Source organism: Megalops cyprinoides, chromosome 23 (genome assembly GCF_013368585.1).
Source record: "Megalops cyprinoides isolate fMegCyp1 chromosome 23, fMegCyp1.pri, whole genome shotgun sequence".
Classification (NCBI taxonomy): domain Eukaryota; kingdom Metazoa; phylum Chordata; class Actinopteri; order Elopiformes; family Megalopidae; genus Megalops; species Megalops cyprinoides.
Window position 1 is genome coordinate 16,186,836 of NC_050605.1, and position 16,135 is coordinate 16,202,970.

General features: G+C 46.5%; 2 protein-coding genes across 5 annotated transcripts in view; one reads left to right on the forward strand and one right to left on the reverse strand.

The window, feature by feature from the left end:
* Positions 1–5,627, forward strand: part of zmp:0000000711 (tubby-related protein 3) — a 35,079-nt gene extending 29,452 nt beyond the window's left edge. For 3 of the 4 annotated variants that reach the window (XM_036517965.1, XM_036517966.1, XM_036517967.1), the window contains 8 exons: positions 95–271; positions 2,482–2,618; positions 2,923–3,114; positions 3,276–3,388; positions 3,600–3,717; positions 4,069–4,167; positions 4,932–5,103; positions 5,444–5,627. In XM_036517965.1, coding sequence (XP_036373858.1) covers positions 95–271; positions 2,482–2,618; positions 2,923–3,114; positions 3,276–3,388; positions 3,600–3,717; positions 4,069–4,167; positions 4,932–5,103; positions 5,444–5,577 — 1,142 coding nt within the window. In that variant the 3' untranslated portion in view covers positions 5,578–5,627. Of the gene's footprint in view, positions 1–94; positions 272–455; positions 877–2,481; positions 2,619–2,922; positions 3,115–3,275; positions 3,389–3,599; positions 3,718–4,068; positions 4,168–4,931; positions 5,104–5,443 lie in introns of those variants that run through there. The other variant, XM_036517968.1, reaches the window with a different exon arrangement.
* A 4,001-nt stretch (positions 5,628–9,628) lies between these two features.
* On the reverse strand, positions 9,629–14,688 carry LOC118770714 (protein mono-ADP-ribosyltransferase TIPARP-like). Its single transcript, XM_036518480.1, has 6 exons — positions 14,323–14,688; positions 13,835–14,217; positions 13,429–13,597; positions 12,582–12,757; positions 10,844–11,101; positions 9,629–10,079 (listed from the first exon to the last, which is right to left on the reverse strand). Exons 1-6 carry the CDS (start codon positions 14,686–14,688, stop codon positions 9,629–9,631), a joined length of 1,803 nt encoding a protein of 600 aa, XP_036374373.1.
* Between the last annotated feature and the right edge of the window lie 1,447 nt (positions 14,689–16,135).

The following is a 16,135-nucleotide window of genomic DNA, read 5'->3' on the forward strand; positions in this document are numbered from 1 at the left end:
GCAACATCTGAAGAAATAAGGGGCTTCACGTAAGCTACTGTTGTGAAAGTGTTGCTAGATGGCCAGGCAGTAATGCTGGCTGACACCCCGGCAGGTATCGACGGCCCCGCTGCGTTTCTGGCGGCGGAGACCCCAGACCTGGGCACCAAGATCCAGGTCCTGTCCGTCAGCCAGCCGCAGTCCCCGCCTGCCGAGGAGCCGGACAGGGACGGGGACACGGAGACGCTGCTGGAGCCCAAGACCGACATCCACGAGCTGCTGCAGAAACGAGGTTAGCGGCACAGCCTCCGTGCAGTTACCGCACACTCACAGCAGAGTTAAATCAGACATCTGGCCTCAGAGATATGCTTTTCCCGATGACATCTCTGTTACAATAGCCACAGCCACAGCCATAGCCATTGGTTCAGCCTTTTGCCCTGACTGCCACTGAAATACGACATCTTGGGCCCAAACCGTGGTCTTGTCTATAGGCTGTCATGGTGAAACTGCAAGGTTCCACTACAAAAGTAAGAGTCCGGTGATAATGTTCTACATGCGAGAGCTCATACTCATGCTACATGCTCACAGATGGGAAGGAGAGCACACTGCTTTTCTACAGGACATCGTGACATAATAATAAAAGTGTTAGTTACAACTGACGATGAGTCAGCATGCTAGTCTCCCACCCACCTCTGTGTTGTGTCATGAAGTGTGGTGCGGTGCGTATGATTGTGTCTGCAGCAGCGCGGGACCCCACCCCCCTTCTCGCTGACTCCGCCCACAAAAGGGCAGTGCAGCCGGGAGAACCGAGGCCGGAGGCGGAGCGGGAGGAGGAGAAGCCTGCCTCTGAAGGGCCGCAGCGCCCTCTGTCGGCCAGAGAGAAACTACTCCGGTCAGGTAGTGAACAGCCTCTCTCGGACCAGGGCTGGCTGACGCTCGTAATGGAGGAGCGAGGCTTCACGATCCCGATAATAGGCAGGGCCACCACACGCTGTCAATCACTGGCTTTGCTCTCCATGGGAAAACGCTGTGATTGGTTCAGCCTTTGAGTCGCCAGTAGCACATGACGACTCTCCACCCATTCTGGGGTTCATGAAGCCTCACTCTCCCATCACTAGCTGACACAGGCTGAGGTGGAGGTGTAGCATCCAGACCCGCTGTCCCCCTTCTGTCAGGATCTGCGGGATCACGGCGTGCTAGCAGTCAACAGAAGAGGGAATGCAGTGTGTAATGATTATAGTAAAACAGATATTTGCTACAGCTCTTGCTAAATAGCAGTATTAATGAAAATGCAGAGGCTTTATAACTCTACATAGGTAGTCATTAAAAAATAAACTGCATATATTATGTGTAGTTTGTTGGCAAACAATGTCTGTTGAATAGCAATAAACCTAACCTAAGGGCAGCAATGTAGCATCGTGGTAAGGAGCCGGGCTTGCAACTGAAAGTTCGCCAGTTTGATTCCCCCCGGGGCACTGCTGCTTTACCCTTGGGCAAGGTACTGAACTCACAATTGGATGAATGGATAACATGTAAAAACTGTAACCTATGCAAGTTGCTCTGGATAAGATTGACTTCTAAATTACAATAATGTAATGTAATGTAAGCCTCACTTTCAGTAGTAACTTACAGAAACGTGGGTGAGATTTACAGTGCGTCCACAGGGACCACATGCATTGGAGGTACAGCTCTCCGCACCCGCTGGGGTGGAATCCTTCCCAGCATCCCCACACTGTTTCATCTCCCTCAGTGCAGCGGTAGCTGCAGTAGAGCTCGGTGTTGATTCGGCTGCTCTTTGAATGGGGTGCAGTGTGAGACGGGGGGGCCGGCGGGGGCTGCTGGGATTTTGTTGCGGTTTAACGGAACTCCGCTGTGGGGGGGCCTGGGATCCTCAGCGACGCCCCCCCCCCCTACCTGTTTAGACTTTCCGGGCTTTGGCTAGGTGGGGTTTCCAGAGTCTCTCTCCAGCTTCTCTCCTGATTTTACAGCATGCTCACTAATCACACCTCTGTCCCTAACGCAGGTTTCTGTGACCCACTCTCCTCGGGCAGCGGGCTTAAATGTTTTTTTTCTTGAAGGCTCGCATCTAAAATCTCTCTGTTCTGCCTATAAATCTGTTTTATTGTTGAAGTGTCATAATAGTTGATTTATTTGCATTTTTATGGTATTAACATATGAGTCATGCTAGGCACATCAAAAGCTTCATGAACTGGGGCGAAATCTGCATTTTCTTGAATTTTTATTCTTTTCATGTTTCATTGCTCGCACACAGTATGACAACATTCATATTTACTCTGCGATGACAAATCTGTGCAGTGGAACACGAGAGCAGGGCTCTCTGGGAATAATCCTGAGAAAACGGTCTGCTCTGAGCTGGCCTGTGTAAATACACAGAGGTGAATTGGCCCTGACCCAGCTCTCTGTATGTTCTCTGTCTTTCCCTCCTCTTTCCTCCTTTCCTGTTGTCCTCTCTCGTATCTGTCTCGTTCCTCCCCTGGGCAGGGCTCTCGGGCAGCATGAACTACGATGAGGCCAGCGAGGAGGAAGAGGAGGAAGAAGAGGAAGATCACGCCCGGTCCCTTTCTCCTCGTGCAGAGAGCTCTCGACCTGCCTCTGCCTCCAGCACCAAGTCGACCACTGTGAGCTCACCCCCCAGCCCCCCCGACACCTCAGTCCCACCATTTTCGCTGTCTGCCTCCAGCTTTAAAATATTTACATTGGCTGCAGCACTTTCAGAGGCAAACTCCAGCTGACTCTGTATAGGCCTATATCATTTTCTCTCTTAATTTATTCCTGGCCGTTACCCGGGAAAGGATTAAGAATAGAAAATGGGCCATCTCAGTTTATATTCAGAACCTTCTCTCTGCCTGCCGGTGTCTTTCATGTAATCACATCTACATCTTTCTCTTCTTTTTCGTCGATTTTCTCCCCGCTCCGTCACAGGACTACGTGGCCCCCGGGTCCCCGACTGCAGAGGGGCCCTCGATAGAGGTGGACAACCTGGAGGAGTTCGTGCTGCGGCCTGCCCCCCGCGGGGTCACCGTCAAGTGCCGCATCACTCGGGACAAGAAGGGCATGGACCGCGGCCTGTACCCCACCTACTTCATGCACCTGGAGAAGGAGGACGGCAGGAAGGTAAAGCGGGGGAGAGGAGGGACGGGCCAGAAGCCATGGCCCACCTGCGCTGTAATGTGTCAGTGTGGCGATGTGAATACCGACCCAGTCCCTTGTGTTAACTGTGAAAGAGATGAAGAAGATGGACGATATTCTCACCCTTCATTCTCTCTCATCCTCAGGTCTTTCTGTTGGCGGGCAGGAAGAGGAAGAAGAGCAAGACGTCGAACTACCTGATCTCGGTGGATGCCACAGACCTGTCCCGTGAGGGCGAGAGCTTCGTGGGGAAACTGAGGTGCCAAAATGCTGCTCTGCCCCCCACATTGCCTCTTCATCACTGTGCCTTCACAGTGGGGACTGTGAGCTTCATTGATTCAGTCCTATTGAGTCCCAGTCCTTTGTTCCCCTCTATTAATGCGCTGAGGGGGTGAACTGAAAGGCTAACGGGAACACTCAGTTGGGGACTGTTTTTTTTTTTTTTTTACTTTGGTTGTGTTCTTTCTCAGGTCCAACCTCATGGGGACCAAGTTTACGGTGTACGACAACGGCTCCAACCCCGCCAAGACGCCTGGCGCACTGCTGGAGGAGAGCAACACGAGGCAGGAGCTGGCGGCTATCTGCTACGTGAGTCTGGCCGGAAACGCCATTCATTTCATTAAATTACATCGCATTACATGCGTTTAACAGACGCTCGTCTCCAGCACAATAGAACAGAAGCGTATCAAATGTTGTCCATTTATACAGATGGATATTTTACTGAGGCAATTGTGGGTTAAGTACCAAGTGACCAGAGAGTACAACAGCAGTGACCCAGCAGGGGAATCGAACCAGTAACCTTTGGGTTAGGAGCCCTGCTCCTTACTACTATGCTACACTTCTGCCCCTTATGGTTGTTCACCTCCTCCTCTTTGACGACCTGTCATGGAACCCGAGCGCCGCTCCCCTCGAGACTGATCTGGGATCTGTTCCCTGCAGGAGACCAATGTGCTGGGGTTCAAAGGGCCTCGCAAGATGACGGTGATCATCCCCGGGATGAACATGAACTTCGAGAGGGTGCCGGTGCGACCGACCAGCGTGAGTCTACATCACACTGCCGTTCCTGCGCATGCGTTTTATTTATTTTACCAGGAAGGAAGGCTTCAGGGTGTGCAGGGGATGAAAGAGACTGTGCTGCCACACAAATTTAAGGATGATTAGGTGGCCAGGTGTAGAGAGCCAATGTGGGAATTTAACCAGGACGTTGGTTAACACCCCTGCTCTTTTGATAAGGGCCTGTATGATAAGTACCTGCATCGTTGTACTGCAGCATTGGATTTACTTGGCACATCTTTACCCTAGCTGGCTCAGCAACGCCTCTTCCAGCAGTAGGCTTGTATTTCTAGAGGACCCTCATCTAAGCACTAACTGAGCTCAGCCCGATTTAGCTGTTTAGCATGACAAAGGCTTCAGGAAGGCACAACTGTTGGCTATGACGTGTAAAGAGGCACACTGTTACTTTATATATATATCTGTGTGCTGCACAAGCTATGGAAGAAAATTTGCTTGTTAACATCAAAGATGTCTGAGGAATTTATGCATGGTAACTGCAGTTCAGTCAGGAGACTGTACTGTACTGTAAGTGTACTGTGTACTTTGTTAGGATGTATTCAGGCAGAAGTGTGCTGTGTACTTTACGAGGCCGTGTGAAGACTGAAGTGTGCTGTGTACTTTGGTAGGATGTATTCAGGCAGAAGTGTGCTGTGCACTTTGGTAGGATGTATTCATGGAGAAGTGTGCTGTGCACTTTACGAGGCCGTGTGGAGACTGAAGTACGTGCTGTGCACTTTGCGTACCCTCAGGAGCAGGAGAGCCTGCTGACCAAGTGGCAGAATCACTCCCTGGACAACCTGATCGAGCTGCACAACAAGGCGCCGGTGTGGAACGACGACACGCAGTCCTACGTGCTCAACTTCCACGGCCGCGTCACGCAGGCCTCGGTCAAGAACTTCCAGATCGTCCACGACAACGACCGTGAGTCGCGGCACCGTTTACCGTCCTGTCAGCGCGTCTTCACCTCCCACGCTCACTCTAATGCTTCCTCCTCGCATTTACGCACACGCTTGCCAAAGTCAATAGCAGTCTTTTGTTTGAAAATTGAGAAGTGAAAATGCCAGTACAGCACGCTCATTCAGACGTTGCTCAGTGAGTATTGACAGTAACTGTGACTAACTGTGTTGCACGGTACAGCCGTTTGCATGAATAGCACCACATCTCCTGTCTGGATCTCTTCCCATAAGTCAGCAAGTCAGTCTGAGTTGAGGTAAAGGGAGGAAGTATTGAGGTGTTTTTTTTCCCGTCTTCTTCCTGACAGCGGACTACATCGTGATGCAGTTTGGACGGGTGGCGGAAGACGTGTTCACGCTGGACTACAACTACCCCATGTGCGCCCTGCAGGCCTTCGCTATCGGCCTCTCCAGCTTCGACAGCAAGCTGGCCTGCGAGTGAGGGCCCGGCAGGGGGGCTCCGGCCTCCAGCTCTCTGCCCCCCCCCCCCCCCCCCCCCCGACACCCGCGCACCTCTCTCCCCCCCTCAGGACATTGCGAGCGACCATCACCACTCCCCTGAGCCCCCCCACACCCCCCCACTGTCTCGGTCTTTGTCCCTCCCCGCGCGGGCAGCCGTGCCTCCTCTGTGCTCCCTTCTTCTCGGATGCTGCTTCGGTAGGCTACTGTGGAGCCCGTGTCCCCCTAGGCCTCTCTGTGGTGTATCCATCTGCACTATGGGAAGGAGGCCGTGCAGAGGAGAGTGAGAGAGAGAGAGAAATACTGAGAGAAAGAGAGAGAGGGCGAAGGATCCCTTTTGTAAAACAAATTAAACTAGACAAGAGCATAATGCCTTTTGGGGGGAAAACTGGTTAATGATTATGCTTTTGTTTTTTATGATGTTTACTTTTAAATGTCATTCTTTTCCAGTGTTTTTCTGTGTTACCCTCGGTTATATTTGTGTTGTTCTGTGCAGTGAGTGCTCCGGTTATGCTGATCTCTTCTATTTGTACAGAAAGGGAAAGGTTACTCTAGGGAAGCAAACCAAGCATTTCTTGGCCTACCTTGACTTAGGGAAAAAGCCCTTGTTACATAGCCCAATCCTGAGCACAAGGTGAGATTGTTAGGATTTTCATATATTTTTATTCTGTTATAATGTTGAAACTGTTTGCTTGACATTTAATACTTTATTTTTTTGTGGAAGTTTCAAAAAAAGATTTATGTTTTCCACATTGATGCTGATGTAATTCCACTTCTATTTTAAAGAACTTGTCTCTGTGGTTCTTTGTCTTAAAAATTGCGTGTGCGTATCTGCTAACCTTCGAAGCCTTTGTTAATCTGAGTAACAATTTTAATGTCTTTTAATGGTCACATGGCATTGCTTAGTGTAATTTGTATCATGTTCTTGAAAGGTATCTTAAATTCTTAAAAGGTATCGCAACAAATTCATATTTTTGGCAGGCATTTAGGCATTCATAAAGCACTTACATTATTACAGCATGACTTACTGTGAAATAGCATGATTGTTTTCTTAATTTTTTGGTTAGCAACAGCAAAACAAACAGCAAACAATCCCATGTGACCTTAAATGCTCAGTAGCCCCGCTTGTAAGTGCAATATGTAGGAATGGAGCTTCTAGGTCAAAAAGATGTAAATCAACACTTTCAAAGCCAGTCTGCAAGCGTGAAACCCTTTTCTACTCAGTAGGGCTGTGAATGGGCTAATTGGCACTGCAATTTCCTGTTTTCCAAGGTGATGTTCCAGTGGCACTCTGTGATGTGATTTTATTTTTCAGACCAGACCTTACTGTTCCTCCAGCAAACCCATCTGCTTCTGCTTGGCCTGATATAGTTGGTAAAAAAATTTGGCATGACCCAGCAGACTGTCATTACAGTATCAACCAAACGTCAACAATGAGGGAGGGATCGCTTATGAAATGATAAATAACTTGAACGCAGCACCTTGAAGCTTATTGGACTCTCCTTGAAGAATGCCTTTTTCAGAATATGAAAACCAATATGTTAATTGCTGCAGCCTTCAAGGTCTTCAGAGCAGTCTTCAGAGAAGTACTGCTTGTGCTAAACCTACATTTAGCACATTGTAGCATGGCTATCCCTGTAGAATAAGCAGGTCTTACAGGACATGCTTTCGCCATATATGGATGTCATGTAATGCAGAGTTCATGAAAATACATATTGGAGTAATAGACGGTTTTATGCCACATCTCACTGTCTCTTACACACACACACACACACACACACACACACACACACACACACACACACGGATGTTAATCTTCTCCAGAAACCTGAGAATGCCAGGTATGCACACTTGAGATTACAAGCAGACACTATGAATTTTTTTTTTAGAATATTTCTTGTATCAGTGCACTTTTTGAAGAGGACCTGGTTTGCACAGGCACTGTTAAGGATTCTAAGGTGAAGCAACCCTCCACCCCAAAAGGATAACATGTATTTATAATAATCTGTTCTGATCATGACTGTAGTACAATTCATTCCTTCCTGTCATTTAGATTATTTTTGAAGATCTGATCATTTGTTACATATGTTTGTAAATAGAATAAATGACAGTGTTGTAAATTGATGTTACTCAGTCTTGGTCTTATTGACTCTTTCCAGCTCGTCTCAAACTCCTGTGCACAAATGCTCGTAGAGACCTCTATTACAATCACAATTGCATTTCCTCACTGAAGCAACAGCGCCTAAACCAGTACCCAGAATTAGCCAATCTAACTTCCTGGCAACACAGGTGTATTTAAATTGGTCCTCTTATTTCAGCTAAATGTCATCTGTCTGATGAAGATGGACTCATAGAAATCAGATAACCGCCATTTTCTGTAAAGCTGTTTTAATTTTTTACATGGCAGGGCACATGACAATTATCTTGACATTTGTCATCCTAGTACTATTTTTTTAAACCACATAATTGATCACACAGTATCCCACGCTCTGAACAAGATCGAATTCAAAAAATACAGGAAAACCTTTCCACTCCTGGACGACGTCTGCTCGTCTTTGCTTCCCTCTACTGGCCGCTACAGATGGCACCAGTGCTGATTACTGTTAGAGCAGAGGAGCTATGGGTAGCAGCGTGGCAGACTCAACACCATCCAGTCATAGAAGACCACAGTCAAATACTCTGAACCCACCTGACCCTCAACTGACTTCTTTACATTTCAAATGAAATGGCATTGCTCCATTAAAAAAATAAATAAAACATAAAACACTTTGTCAGGTCTTCTCTGAAAGAATTCCTTATACAAAGATGGTAACAATGTCAGTGTCTTGTATTTCAAGTGCAGGTAACACTAGTAGCTGTGGAACACCATAAAGACAGACTGACCCGCTCATTCAAACAGGTACAGCATTCGTATGCTTGCATCATGGGGTTAAGTCAGGGTGGGCAACAGTACGTAGTCTTCCCCACCTGCATCTCATCCACCAGCTCTTTGGCATGGACTGTGTGTCATGTGATCATACCGAGACACTGTTTGATCATCAGCCTAAACCTAATCACTCTTCAACAGGAAAAAAAAGACCAATTACAAGATCTTATTGCACTCCCGGTCTCAGTCCAATATGCTGTAAAGATGTAAACAAACATTTCACTCACATATGTTAACAATGTTTGACACTTTTTAAGAATTGTGAATTTTTAAGTGTCACTTTTGGTAATATCGAAACAGATCCAGAAATTCTTTCCCTTTTTTATCTACAGGTTTTCAGGGACACACAATGGACTCGAATTGGATATACAAACTAGATACCTCATGCAGCCATCTCCTAGTCACTGGTTTAGAGGTGCATATTTTTGTTTGGGGTCAGATACTGATCCTCTAGGGCTTCCCAGTGGGACCCAGTTTGCCTTACAAGAAACCCATTTCCACTGTCAGAAGCCGCAATGGCAACAGCACCACAGATTTTAAGAGGAAAAATATGTATGCCCATATGACATATTGTTAAATGCTTGATGCTACTTGGTAGATCCCTTTTTAGGTTTGGCTAAAACATAGCCATGAAAAAAGAGATACAATAATAATCACACTGAAAGCGACATGGAACAGTGTCATAGAAAGCAATGAGAACTGTGTTTGTTTGCAGTATCCCATTTTTTCATCGCAATATTTTACCAAAGCAGTGAAGTGCTGGGATGTAATGTGCAAATCAATAGCAAAGGTAACTTCGTTTTCTAAACATCCTTGATCCTTTTGGACGATGATGAACAGCATCCCTCTCACTGCTACGCTTTGGAGCTTACCCTCCACTGCTGGCCACCATTGGAATAGCAGAGCTCAAGTGCTAATAAGTGCTACAGTAGAGGTCCTGTGTCTACACAGCCAGCTCTCAGTCAAATGTACTGAAACCGCCAGCCATGTCATCTTAAAATGACTCTGTGGCCTTCAACCTGAACCTCATCGACCCTTCAGATAAAGTAAAAGGTGCCATTTACCTCCCGGTAACAGTATTTCAGGATGTGCTTGTAAAAAAAGCGCTTCACTCAAAGACTTTGACGACGTCGGACGTGGCTTTGTACTTGATCAGGTAGTAGGGGTAACACTGGCAGCTGTCGAACACCACAAAGACGGAGGGGTTGTGCGCCTGGTTCACGCAGGCGTCGTACAGCTCAAACCTGGGCTTCCTGGTGTGGAGGCGGGGCGGGCGGCAGTAGTTGATATTCCCCACGCACGTCTTGCCCACCAGCACCTTGGCGAGGAACATGTGCTGGTAGCCCCCCGTGCCTGCAGGTGCATACCTGTTCGAGTAGCTGGCGTCCCGCGCAAAGTAGCTGCCGCGGCCGTATGCCACCCCGTTCTTCCCGGACACCCGTGGGTCGAAGTTATTCATGCAGATCTCGTTGGCGGCATCCTCCGTGGTCCCGTGGAACAGGTGTCGCTCCAGGGGCCCGCTCCAGTCCCCGCTGTGACTCTGCATGTGCTCCTTCTGCCTGAAACATTGAGCCAACGTCCCTGTTCAGCAGAGGGCTGATGCAGCAATGATGCAAAAAACACAGATAGGTCTCAAAAGACAAAGAATCTCTACGAGAAAGTTGGGGCACAGGAAAGCACACAAGACTAAGCACTGAACAAAGCAACAGGCAGGGCTTATAAAGGATACAAAACACACGACTAGACTAACTACACATAACGGTTAACTAAATTAGACAAGGCACAGACAGAAAGGGGGACCCTCTGCAGGAAGACTGTGGAAGCAGCCGGCAACAGGACCTGAAAGGCAGTTACGAGGACAGCTTCCGGTTGTTGTGAGTAGAAGTCTCTGAAACCCTGACAAGGCCAGTTTACAGACAAAATATAAAGTGATATAAACTGTACAGTACCAGTAAAAAGTTTGGACACACCTGATTAAGATAATGGGAAACATGTATTCAAAGACATTTTGATCTAAAGACTTGTGCTTAAAAGCTTGAAATTTGTTTCTTAGACAAATATAAAATGTGAAGTTGATGCCTATGTAATTAAAAAAATTGAATATCTTGAAGAATCAAAAATATGGTTTTGTTTATAACACCTTTTGGTCACTGCATAATTCCATTTGTGTTGTTTCATAGTTTTGATGTATTTACTGATATTCTAAAATGTTGAAAATAATATAAAGAAAGAAAAGTACTGTATGTCCAAACCTTTGACTGGTACTGTACATAAACATACGCTGCCTTTGAGATTCAGGTTCTCCCTCATTACCCCACCTTACCTTCGGTACTTGTCCCACTGGAACTTGTTCTGAACCTGCTGTATGCTGACGATCTCCATCTTTATCTCAGACATGGTGCTGTGGAACAGGCTGTGGATTTTTTGGTAGGCCTCGGCACTGGGCGGGACTTCCAGCAGGCTGAAGTCCTGGCCTGGACTCAGGGTCCACACAGGGGGGTACCAGCTGTTGAACTCCTGCAGAGGGTCCACACTGACACTGGCAAGGACTTCACCAGTGGGCTGGGAGGCCTCACCTGTTCTGTGGAGGAGGGAAAGATCACACAAGAAAGAAAGGGGAAGACATGTGAATCAATAAATCAATTCTAATAGCCCCACAAGCTGTAGTGTACACCTGTAAGAATGACTCCAGTGATTTGAAAAGAGAAGACAGGCTTGGTGTATACATCATTATATAGAAATATGACAAGGCAAAAATAAGAATACATAGAAATGCACTAATGACAAGGCATATGACAAGGCAATGACAAGACATACACTAGACTCCTATTCATAGACATCAGCTCTGTTTTTGATATGATATAACCTGTCATGTGTGACAATTTGGTATAAATGAATGCCAACACATACATTTTGTGATGATATTCACATTCATATTGAAAAGAATGGGACCGATACATTAAAGTCAATGGAACTCTCTCAGAGCCTGCTACCATAAGTACTGGTGCACCTGTATCAGCTCACTAATTTTACTAACACAAATACCTGTACTCCTAGCAATCCCAACAACTCCATTATCAAATTCTAGGGATGCACGATACTGGATTTTTGGCAATATCCAATATGCTGATATTTTCAAATTGATTTTGGCTGATTTGGCTGATGTGTGTGTGTGTGTGTGCGTGTGTGTAATAAATAGATAGATGCCGCGTAATTTGAAAATGGTCTGTCTTATTTCCCATCACATTCTCTCCTTATGGAGCCGCCATATTTATTTTGAATGAGCAGAGACACAAAGTCATAGAAAACGTTATTCGCTGTCCAGTGTCGTTGTGTAAGTGTACAAACACAAAAATTACGCCCTATGTTCGAGTCCCAAAGCAGGAACTGCGATCACGGGTTGTCTTGTTTTTTCTCCCCCATTGCATTCTCTTCTTACCGAGCCGCGTCATTTAAAAATGGTGTCACGTCCCTCCAGAAGCAGAGAAAAGCTTAGCAGCACACAGCTAGCATCCTCCCAGAGTGCGCAGCTCTGCGTAGACAGCAACATCATCTGCGCAGCTCTGCGCAGTCAGCTCTGTATGTGCAGAGACCAGCATTGCATGCATAGCTCTATACCGTCAGCTCTGTCTGCAGAGAAACATCACCTGTGCAGCTCTGCGCAAGTCTGCGCAGGCAGCAATCAGGTCAAAAAACGGGCAGGTCGTAAACAGGAAACAGGAAACAGGAAACAGCACACAGACGAGGAAACCGGCGGGGACGAAACAGGTAGAAATACACTGCTACGAGTTAGCAACAGGACAGGGTCACGCAGGGAAGATACAGGGCAGGGCTGATGAGAGGATGGGAAGCAGGTGTGCAGGCAGGCAGGTGAAGGCGATGAGCAATCAGGCGGGTGGAGAACCGGGAGGAGAGCAGGGCAGGGCTAGAACACAAGGAAAACAAAAGCACATGGACAGGGAAAAACAAAAACACCACAGCTAGGGGGCAGGAGCACTGACACAGTAAAACACGTCTTATGTCTTGTGTCTTATGACATGGAGCACATAAATATTTCATACTTCAGGTGCGATTTGATGGAGAAGGGTGAGCGGAAGGTGGGTCGGCGTCGTACTCTGCGCTTGAACCCAGTGCTGAGGTTGGTCTGGATCAGGCTGATTAAGTCCAACTCATACTGCTGCTTCCCGATGAAGAAGCGGCATCTGGTATCCCCCGCCTCCATGGTGAACACCAGGTCCTGCAGCAGGAAAAGCGGTTAAGCTCTGTTGTACTCCAACAGTCTTAAACATGAGGAAACCCAAGATAACCTAAGACAAAACTGCAGAACAATTTATACTGTACAACTTCCAATAACAGCCGAGTCTCCAATAAATGCAGGCCTCTTATAGTCGCCGGTATGCGTGACCCTTTCAGTGAAATAAACGCCTGCCTCAAATAAACGCAGCGGAAAATTATATTTATTTTTCGTGACTATAAAATGAAAGAGCACTGGACTAATGACTTTGCAGCACAAACAAATACTGTTTTACATTAGGCTAAATGAGGTTGTTTTAGTGAATTCAATTTGCCTTATGCGTGTTCATCTGTTCATGAATTAGATTAAACATAAACGAACAAAACAAGCTGTCTTTCGGATCATGGTAGCCTAAATTCACAGTGATACTGCTATTCTTACAGACTGTGCTCTCCCATCATAGGTTGCAATGACAGTGTTTAACTTACTTTATTAGTGATTTCTGTTTGAGCTGCTACCAAAGAGCACTGTATAATATTTGTTAAGTAGGCTACTTTGGGGGGAAAAAAACATGGTGAAGTTTTACAGTAAGTTAACATTAATCAAACTACTCAATAACCTTGGTAATCTTGATATCATCAGAGCAAAAGGGCCAGTTTTCATGAGTTTCTTACTTCTTTGTACTTTTCCCATGTGTAGTCATTCCACCAGTAGTAGCGCCACTCTGTGGGGAAATAGGGGTTCATTGCTGCATTGCTGCTGTTGGAGAGTCTCCTGGCTTTGCCATACTTCCCCGAGTCTCCCACTGTCATTGTGTCAAAGTTGAGGGTGAACATCCAATTCCTGTGGGACACACGTCTTGAGTGAGTGAATGAATGAATGAGGATGTGCATTAACCTGATGGATACAGTACCACATGCTGAGTTTTCGGAATTCACTGGGCATTCAACAAGAATTTACTGTAATATTAAAGTATCGTTGTTTGTAAGTGTAATCATAATTTCAAACAGGACTTCAATCTCTGGCCTAAAACACAGTCTGGAGTATGTATGAATAGGCAGATGAAGGGAAGAAACCCACCCTTCCTGCAGCCTGACGATGTCTCTGTCCTTGTCACAGTACAGCCTCTCCAGCCTGACCTGGGCGGAGTGGGAGGTGCTGACCCACTGGTAGGTGTCCTGGCACCACAGTTGCCAGTGGAAAGGGTAAGGTGTGTGATGCTGCTCGCAGTCGAACCCATTCGGGCACCAGCCCAGGAGGAAGTGGTCGCAGATGCACACCTGCCCGGAGGGTCTGGTGTAGAAGCAGGCCTGCTGGACCCACTCGGCTCTGGGGCCCGGCTGGTACAGTAGGTTGGTGACAGCGCCCTGGGCGGTGGTGATTGGCTGGAGAGGAGGCTGAGGGTGGGCTGTGGTAAGGGGCTGGGTCAGGCTGAGAGTTTGAGAGAGGGGTGCAGGGAGGGGCTGTGGGTGAGGTGGGAAAAATATATGGGGATAGGGTGCTCTCCAAGGCTGGGGTGGGAATGTATCCAGGGACAGTGACTGAACAAAGGGTTGTGTCTGGCTCACAGGCAGGGACGAAGGCTGGACTGTAGTTAGCGCCAAGGACTGGGTTCCAGGTATGGTCATGGGCTGGGCTGCGGTCGGAGCCTTGGTCTGGGGGAGCGCCTTTGCTTTTGGGGAGGTGAAAGGAGTGATGCAGATGTTAATGCTGTAAGGACTCACGGTCCACTCCACCTCCACCTGAGCTGCACGCACACTCTCCCACACCGGCAGGCTGGTGTTGGCACTGAGGGGGATCTGCAGGATCAGATCTGTGTCTCCCAACAGGTTCACTGGCCCGTGCCTGCAGGACCACCCCAGGTCTGGGTAATGGGGCCCAATCTTCCACTTCTCCATCTCACTGAACAGCAGCTCCACTATTGTATTGGACATCCAGGCAGAGAGCGAGCACAGAGAGAGGGTAAAATAGGAAATACACAGTGATCTGTTGAAACAGGCCTCCTTTGTAAATGCAGGCTTTCTTGCAATAAACAACCATAATATAAATTCCTTCCTCTTTTTAACTGAAAAATTGTTAGCCCCAGTATGTCACAGTATAACACTGTGTAAGACACTAACAGTATAACTAGATTTGTGTACATTTTCTGAAGAAAATATGATGTGTGGTTGCCTGTGTGCATCGTGAGCATACGCACTATTCAAGTTGGCGTGTGCTGTCTCCCTCCCTTCTCTGTGTCTGATGCTGTGAGCTCCCTTTGAGAAAATATTGTGTTTACATGACTTAAAGTGGAGAGTGAACTCAGCAACTATTTCGGCTCATAAATGACAAACTGAAGACATGTTTAGAATCTGCACAAGTGTACCTCTATTTTGATGTATAATTCATGTGTGTAGAGCCTGAATTCATGGAGACACGACTGTTTAAAAAAAGTATTTTCAAACGCAGGGGTGAAATACTCCTGCTGTTCTCGCCTATAGTTTTGAATGGGGGTAAAATTAGTGATATTTTTAAAACCGTCATCACTGAAAAAGACATGTTTACAATCTGCACAAGGTATCCTCCGTTTTGATGTATAACTTACACGCGTAGAGCCAGAATTCACAGAGATATGGCTGCTTAAAGCAAGTATTTTTCAAACGCTGACGTGAACTCCTGAATATCAGTGTATTGGACTTGCCGTCTCTCTCTCTCCCCCTCCCTTCAAATGCATTCTGTCTCTTGCGGTTGAGCCTGACAGCGCACAGCGCATCTCTCTGATTGGCGACAATGCAAAAATTTAAAAATCGAATGTTAATCTGGTTAGAGTGAGGAGATAACAAAGGCTCGTAATTCAAAAACCATTCATCACAGCGCTGAACTGAAGACATTTTGAGAATCTGCACAAGTGTAGCTCTGTTTTGATGTGTAATTTATGCATGTAAAGCGAGAGAAAATTTGCAGAGATATGGCAGTTTAAAAAGTTTGTAACAGAAGAATGCGGGCCTTATTTTTTTATTTTTTTAAATATCGTTAAAACTATTAATTTTTAAAAGTACAAGCACACCAATGGTGTACGAACTGGTCGATTTGGCACTAGTTTGGTGTCTGTAAACCAAACGGTTTAGGTGCAGTTAGAGCTGAAGAAGAATTATTAATAATAACAACAACAACAACAACAGCTAGAAGAATAAATGATAATAATAATGAGGGCAAGCAAACCAATAAACATCAGAGACATTTGATGTGCTAAATCAGCAAAGCCGGGGAATTCCGGGAAATCTCTGAGTTAGTGTGACGCACAAAGTAGAATTCCCCTAAAACACTGGTGATAAAACAACAGCATGAAAGGGCGCGCAAAAATATATACTTTACGATAAATGGTGCAAAGCATGCTGTTTA